Genomic DNA, 8,587 nt, shown 5'->3' on the forward strand with positions numbered 1-8,587 from the left:
TGTTCGAGGTAGAACACAGAACACCACAAAAGCCTCCACACTGCAAAACTCTGCAGGAGCTTCAGTAAGGGAAGAGGAAACTTTGCTGCGGGAGCTCAGTTTGGAAAGGAGCAGATTCTGAAATCAGGAGAGAAGAAACAGCACTGAAGCGCCAGGTGCCCTGGATGACGTGGCCCCGCCCCGCCCTGGGGCGAGGAGTGCGAGGCCCATCCAGGTGCACTGGAATGGGGAAATGAGCAGGTGCTCTCTGTTGCCCGGCTCTGGTGCTCTTAGAGCGGAGTCACGGGTAAGCACGGATCAGGCTCTGCTGCGCTGCGTGGGGACGAAGGAGCTGTGGTGGCTTCGATGTAAACCGCAGGCACCTTGATTCAGATGCGATGAGCGCACGCACAGGTGCTGTGGACTTATCTGTCCATTTCTTAATCTAATCCAGCAACCCGTGATATGTGCTCTGTCTGTACAAAACACATGAATCCAGCATACGTGATCACTCAGGGGGTTTTCACTTTGGAACATCTGTGTTATTATCTGGATTAATATCGTGCCCTGTCATATTCTGAGATATTTGAGCTGTGCTTCTTCCTTACCGAATGAGGGATTGTGGAGTTTCTGTAAGTTTTGAGAGTGCTGAATAAAATCTCTATACACCCCCAAGTGAAGGCTGTGTTTACTCCACATCTCTGAGGCTTTGTACTAAGTACCGCAGACTGGGTTGCTGAGTCCTATGAATGGAGCTCTGCCCTGCCCTTTATGGGCTAGGAAGGGAGCTTGTCCAACCATGGCTCTCCCTGAGGGAAAAGAAATGTGAAACCTCAACATAACACAGAAACCATTCCTTGAAATTACTGGACAATGACTAGTCCCTGGTACACTGGCCAGGAATTGAAGCTTACTCAGGGAAACCTAGTAAGAGAGTCCCCTGGTGAATTTCTTCCAGATTTCAGTGTAGGTATCTGTTGCATTTTCAGGACATCACAGAAGCACTGCTACTTACTACACTGACCACAACTGTTATGGACACACGGAACACATTTCTGAATCAGGAAATTAGAAAAAAGAAAGTTGGTGAGCATGATCTCTGAGTAAAGACATCGATAAAGTGAAAGAAAAAGGAAATATGGTCGAACGTTGCCTTTCCACATCTCTCACTGTCCCTAAGTCACATGTGCTTTAAAACCCCTGTCCTTGTGGCTTACTAAGGTGACAGTTCCCTTGCCATGAGTGGATGTCCCTTCTCTCCCTGTCACAACTCGGAAATACTCACCGCATGTGTAGTGTGACCATGTGAGGTTCTTGTTCACTTGGACCACTGCAGTCCCTTCGTATAGTAAACAGAGTCATGAATAAAGAAAAAAGGAACACAGAGAAAGTAAGATCCAGACAAAAAGAGGGTGTCACCCATAGGGCAGCAGTCACAGTCAAGGCCCAGTCAAGAACCAGTTTCTGAAAGCACAAATAATTTTTATTTGACAAAAAGGAATAAGTTGGAGTATCTATACAGTTTATCATTCCTGATGTTCAGAAACAATCAGACTTAACCCCCACATGGAGACCCTGAAAATGGAGTACATGAAGATGAATCAGACCTTCCAATAAACACACAAGGACATTTAATTGCAATCTGAATTTTAAAAACAAAATATATCTTCAACACTTATAGAATCTTATCAAAAAACAAATGTCTCAATAAATATAAACTTAAACAGCAAATAGAAATTACCAACTTAAAAATTCCAATTCCCGAAATGAAAATTTTACTGAAGCAGTAAGTAAATGGAAGGCGAAGCTGTTGAAATTATGTAAGATAGCTAGTTAAATAAGAATGAATTAGGATGATACCAGGAAAATATCTGTAGTTTGGATATGCATATGCAACACTTTATCAATTTTTTGAAACGTTTAAATTTTGTAGGGATAAAATACTACCACAATAGATATCAAGGTAATAATGTACATTCAATCCGACAAAAACAAGCAGCAGTGACATTATTAAAAGAAAAGTATACACAATCTTGTAAGCAGCAAGAAAGTTCACTTATTTAAAGGGGGACAAAAGACAAATGGTTGTTAAAAATACTGATTGCCACGAGTAGGCAACAAAAATGGATTAGACACTGAAAATGAAAATTACACAACAAAATAAGGGCAGCTATCAACTGAAATTTTTTATGTTTAGCCAAAACTTGATTAAAGTAGGTAAGAAAGACAAACTTTTTATTAGATAAAGTAGACTATACAAATGTGTCAGCGACAGACACAAGTTAAAAAAAAACAAAACAACAACAACAAAAACCCACAGGAATTCAGACAGAATGCAATTATAGAAAACATTAAACTGCAACATTTCTCTCATACCAAAAACTCGAGAAAAACTATTAGAAATAGTAAAAATGAGTTTTTGAGGTTAATTTTATACATCGACCTGCTTGGGTGAAGGTGTGTTAGGGTGTCCAATATGACACTATATCTGTGTGTTTTTGAAGGAACTTCCAGAGAGCAGCTCATGGGCAGGGGATGAGTGGAAAAAAATGTCTCTCCACAGTGTAGGCAGCATGGGTCAGTGCCCCAGGCCAGCACAGAACTAAATAGAGAGGAAGACCGGATGTGCTCTCTCCTTTAGCAGGAACACACAGTTCTCCAGCCCTCTGACAGCCAAGGGCTAGGTACTCAGGCTGTAAGACAGATTTAAATTCTACCCTAAAAAATTTTGGTCTCAAACTAAAAGAGTAAGTAAGCATCAAAATTTATGTTTTAATTTTTTGAAATAGGAAGAAAATATCTGAAGGAATCAGGGAAGTGGCAGAGGTAGGGAAAAGGAAAGAAGAGAAAATAAAAATATGTAAGAAAAGGAAGCACATGGAAACAAAGTCTTCGTGATAGGAAAGGGTGGAGGGGATGAAGGGAGGGCAGGGAAACGTGGACAAAATAAGAATCAAGATACATTGTGTAAAAGTACAACATCCTGATGGAGGATGTACCTGTATTGTGTACTTAAAATGTACCAATAAACTTAATGGAAAAAATAATAATAATTTTTGGTTTCTCTGGAGTCTACCAAAATACATGCGAGGGACAAAAGATATCTGTATGTGTGTTTTTCAACTCTTCGATTTACTTTATAAACCATAAATCCATTTAAATACTAAGATTGCAATACTGATGATTGCCTTGTTATGATTATCCAAGCAACTCTTATGACAAATGCAACATAATGAAAGGGGATTATGTGATTTTACAGATTGCAGGATTTTCTCTCTACTCCTAGTTATACCTCTAATTACCCATGGAGGAGATATAAACCTTTCTTAATTTTAACAATATTTCTGGAAGTATGCAGAAAATAGATGGATTTTGTTAACTATATTTTTTATACACCAAATTAGTTTTCAAGAACCTAGCTAAAAAATTTAGATAATTTGACTAACGTTTATTGGAGGACAAAACAGATATATAAACATAACCTTCAAAATCCTACAGCTCTATATTTAAAGCTAATTTCATTTTAATTGCTCTTCAGTGGGAGAATTTAAAAGAGGAGCATTATAATTTGTTTCAGTGTTCATGTCATTGACTTTGGCTTTGCATAACAAAGGTTTTCTGAGCATTATTTTCACTAAAATTACCAAGCTGATTGACCAACTGACATCATGAACGTCTCCTGGGATCCTCTCAATCAAAGTCATTTGGAGAAGGAAGGTATTAGCAATATATGAGAGGGGATAATCTTCACACTTTCATTTTAAATGAACTGCCCAAATTATAAAGTCTTGCCTACAACTATACTACATTGTGTAATTCTATGAGAAGGGGAATCAAGGGAGTATTCAATGAGTCTGCTACAGTATTGGCATATATTGGAACCATGTCCTAAATGGTGTTGCTTCAGAGTGATTTGTGAGCCCAGTGAATCTGTGCATAGAAAACAATAGTGCTTCTAATGTTAATGGTCTTGGGACATAACCACTTAATAATACGGACATTCCTACCTTTTCCTTTGGGGATCCAGGATATTAGCTAAGGACCTTTGCAAAGATCTGCTGTGTACCTTGTATCTACAGAGGCGTTCAGTGATGCTAGACTTGAAATTTATAAAAGACACAGGGCTTTTCTGTTTGTTTTATTTTGGAACCTGTGAAATCACCTCAGCTTACAGGAAACTCTGAGTCCAACCAGAAGCCTACAGTTGCACCTGTATGTCATGAAGACAGTCTGCAAAGACAGCTTGATGTTCTAACTCATCTTCATGTCAAAATATTTGCACTCCAGCAGACCTGCTGAAATTACTTCCTAAAAATAATTTTGACAAGTAAGCCTTTGTTTCAGCGATGGAAGAACTGGAGCTGTTTTAACGGGTGACTTTCAAATTTCTTCAGATAAAAGGTGAAAATACTGCATTTCCAAATAGATTTTTAAAATTTTTGTAGAATGAGAAACTTCAGGAAAGAGTCACAAAATGATTTAGCAGCTGATGTTTCTGGTTTTGCTCGCCGGTCTGCACCGTATTTGTTTGCCCCGACTCGTCTTTGGAAGGGGCCAACACACAGGGTGCTCTCCTCACTCATGCACCACACGCTCTCCAGAGTCACCAGAGCCTCTTCTGCCCCAGTGAGCCAGGTCCCCACAGCCTTCACGTTTTCCCGAGCAGTGGTTCCTAAGTGTCCCTCCACACAGCGATTCTCGTTGAGCCCTTCCTCTGCGTTTCAGTGTCAGCACGGGGGTCACCCATGTGAACGCCCTGACCTCACTTAATGTCGGAAATAACACCTACCTTAACGCCTGTCACTAACTCAGATTTTTCCTTATTTATTTTTATTTGTTCTTATTTTATGCCTCCTCCAAAGAAGAGCAAGCTCCACCCCAAAATTTTATCTATACTTTTGTTCATGTGTGAAACAAATGGTCTGCATTTTCATGGTTTCAGATAAGAATATTTAACTGCCCTAGTAAACTATAACGTCTGGGAACGTTCTGAGCAAAGAAAGAGCATATCTGACAGCCTCCAAAAGTGAATTAGGGAAAGCATGATGTCAGGAAAATAATCAGGCAAAATGAGAAATATGTTCTGCAGTGGCCATTTTTATAAACAAATCACAAACCAGGAAGCCTCCTACCAAGGCTGTGGTGCACATGAATAGCATCACACACATGCACAGGTGGAACAGCTCAGTTTTCTTCTCTGGGTCTTGTTCAGTATTTCAGTGATGCCTGAGCTGAAGATGAAACAGAGGTGGAGCAGGAAAGCGGCACCCACATCCTCTTGCTCACAGCCACTCGCCTGCGTTGTACTATTTAATATAAGGTTACTTGTGAGTCCTTGGCAAAAAAACTCATGAGAACAGAGGTTTTGCTTCCATATACAACACTGGGGGTCATAAGGAACGCGGGAGTTTGGACTGCTTTTCTGGTGGAAAAGGGTTGTTCATGAATCAAGGTTCAGTAACAGTGGGACACAAACACCCAGTGAGTTGGGAGAGCTTCTGTGTTGAGCAAAGTCGTATTCAAGTTGGAGCAAGCGTAAGTTGAGGCTTCAACATGGGGTGAGATCTTATAATGACTCTGGGTGCCGCTTTGATTGTCTTAATTTCTCATGTCTGTCTTACTAATTGTACTATTTCTGGAAGTGATGAGCTGCTTTGTACCAGTGAGCATTTTGTAGCAATTATAGCAAAGTAATTACCATATGACATGTAAAACATTAACAGTATTTCATGTTTTCATTGTGAGAACACTCAGGATCTTGCCTTCCAGATATCTGAAATATTTGACCTAATCAGCAAATAATTCTGTACATCTTAAGGGGAAACAAGACAACCTGCAAAGCCTAAAAATTCTTTTCCATACTTCTGAGTGTCAAAACTCTAAAACCCAAACCAAGTCTAACTGACCTCACCTATTACTCATGCTAATTGCTTTATATTAAAAAAAAGAGAAGGCATTTGGCATGTAGCTTCATGATAAACTACCTACTGTTATCATATGTAGTATTAAGTTCTCTCCTCAGCTGGAAAGGGGAAGAGAGGCAAGGAAAGGGTGGGGTAGCACAAGGAGGAGAGGGAGAAAAGAGGGTAGAAAATGACTGAAGAAGGGAGGGAAGAGAGAAAGACAATTATTAAGAAATTGAAAAAAGTTTTTAAGATACTGTAGTTAGTGATTCCTTTAACCGAGATGTTTCTGAATATATTATTGATTTTGAACTGTTTATTACATTTTCTCTTTCTTCATAGGTCCTCACATTAAGAGGTAGTGAGGAGGCTCTAGTATGGTCAACACCACCTTGGTGACCCATTTCCTTCTCTTGGGGTTTGCTGAGGACCCCGAGATGCAGACACTCTGTGCTGTGCTCTTCCTGCTGATGTACCTGGTGGCCCTGATGAGTAATCTTCTCGTTTTCACTGTCCTTACCCTGGACCCACAGCTCCAAACACCCATGTACTTCTTCCTGAAGAACTTGTCCTTGCTGGATGTCTCTCTGGTATCTGTGCCAGTCCCAAAATTCATCCTCAACAGTCTGATTCACAAGAATTCCATTTCCATTCCGGGCTGTGCCTTTCAGCTCCTTTTAATGACTTGCTTCTCAGGAAGTGAGACATTTGTCCTGACTGCCATGTCCTATGACCGCTATGTGGCCATCTGCTGTCCTCTGCACTATGAAGCCATTATGAGTGGCCAGGCCTGTGTGCTAATGGCAGGACTTTCCTGGGCCTTGGGGGGGCTTCTTGGAACCTTGTACACGGCTGGCATTTTTCCTGGTCCCTTCTGTGGGTCATGTGTGATCCCAGAATTTTTCTGCAATATCCCCTCCTTACTCAAGATTTCCTGCTCTGATACTTTCCTTGCAGTCTACTCCAGCCTGGGAATAGCTGTGTGCTTTACGCTGTTATGCTGTGTCTGTATTGTGTTCTCCTATGTTCACATTCTCTCTGCTGTGCTGAGGATTCCATCCAGGAAAAGTCAGTCTAAAGCTTTCTCCACCTGCCTCCCTCATCTCATTGTCTTCACCATTTTTATGCTAAGTGCGGTCATGGTTTACCTGAGGCCACCTGCAGATTCACCCCCAGTTATTGACAGGCTGCCTTCTGTGATCTACACTGTGCTGCCTCCAATGCTGAATCCTGTCATCTACACCCTGCGGAATGGTGACATAAAACTGGGTCTGAGGAGGCTGCTGCCAGCCCTGCCTGCTCAGTGGGTGACCTTCCTGTGATACTCCCTCATGACCTCCAGAATAGCATGGAGTCTTCTCCACTGTCACTTTGACAGTCCTGCGGTGTACATCTCCATGTGTGGGTGAAGGAAGCAAACCCCCAAGAGCCACCTGAGATCAGAAGTAGCACCCCACATGGCCAATGTGTAGATCCTGGAGTCACCTGACATTCTGCAACAACAAAGTATCTCCCCTTTGTTGGTTTAGTTTTCTGAAAAGATTGGCTGGTTTTTGTGATCACATGTCATCTTGGATGAAAAACTATTTCTGTGTTTTATTTATTGAAAACAAGTGCTAATATTGAGGAAAAAGAATGTAGCTCAGTGGTGCTCTGCCGGCCGGGTAAGCAAAGGGACCTGAGTTTGGAGTCCCAAAAAAAAAAAAAAAAAAAAGGTGGCCAGAACCTAAACAAAATGACCATACTGAGACAGCACTGTCAGTCCCGTACATGGAAAACATGTAAACCACTGAAGTGAAAGACGTGCACATCTTCCTCAAAAACAACATGGCAGGTGCAAAGGTACAATATCCATCTGCAAAGCCAGCAGGAGGGGACAGCTGAGCTGCATCCTCCCATATGGACCCTGGCCTCCCGGGTGCTGATTTCCATCAGGACTCAGGGCGCTTATAGTGCTGCAGAAACACATGTGTTTTTTCTCCTACATGTTTGCAATTCAGGAAGTACAGAATTTCAGAATTAAACTTAAGCTAAGACAGTGATTTTAATTTGAGTATGAAAGAAATGATGGAATATTTTCAAATTGTACCAGAACTCAATGGGCAAGGACAGATTTCTTTTGGCTTCCTCACTAGTATCCACAATGTAAAAGACTTCTCCTGCCTTCCCTGGTAATTCACACAGAGATCTTAGATTTTATCAGAATAAATTTTGTGCTTCACATATTATTATCTCAGAAAATAAAAAAAAGTTTTCTAATAATATTCTATGGTGTTATTCTCTATTTCAGTCATATCAACAGCATTTTACTGCAAATTGGACTAGCTAAAGAGCTAGATATTTTTACTTAGATGAAGGCAGACATTTAATCATGCCCTTACATATTCCCTGATAACTATTTTTATTTTTACTATTTCAAATTCATATTAAGTGATGAAGAGAAATTTTTCTGAAGTCTCATACTTATAGTTCATCTTTTAGTTTTCTCAAATAGCCTGGGGAAACAAGTAGAATTATTTGCTCTACCCCTAAAGAGCATAACATCAGTTTACAGCAACCCATCCCATACTTTTCTACCATACATTTTTGCTGTATCATTACAGTAGCCTGTTGTGCATCTTATTTGCTGTTCTGGGGTGTACTCAAGAAGCAATCTTTGTATTTATTTAATCACTTCGCATGATGAACAGCAAGTTGGGTACACA

At 40.6% G+C, this 8,587-nt stretch overlaps 1 protein-coding gene across 1 annotated transcript; it reads left to right on the forward strand.

The window, feature by feature from the left end:
* The first annotated feature begins 6,259 nt into the window (after positions 1–6,259).
* On the forward strand, positions 6,260–7,204 carry LOC104858191 (olfactory receptor 14A2). Its single transcript, XM_010618282.1, has one exon. The coding sequence runs from the start codon at positions 6,260–6,262 to the stop codon at positions 7,202–7,204; it is 945 nt and encodes a 314-aa protein (XP_010616584.1).
* Positions 7,205–8,587: the final 1,383 nt, after the last annotated feature.

Source organism: Fukomys damarensis, unplaced genomic scaffold, assembly GCF_012274545.1.
Source record: "Fukomys damarensis isolate Sample0158 unplaced genomic scaffold, DMR_v1.0_HiC HiC_scaffold_3, whole genome shotgun sequence".
Lineage (NCBI taxonomy): Eukaryota > Metazoa > Chordata > Mammalia > Rodentia > Bathyergidae > Fukomys > Fukomys damarensis.

Excerpts from the sequence above, each read along its gene's own strand:
- LOC104858191 (XM_010618282.1), top strand. The coding sequence starts at position 6,260 with ATGGTCAACACCACCTTGGTGACCCATTTCCTTCTCTTGGGGTTTGCT.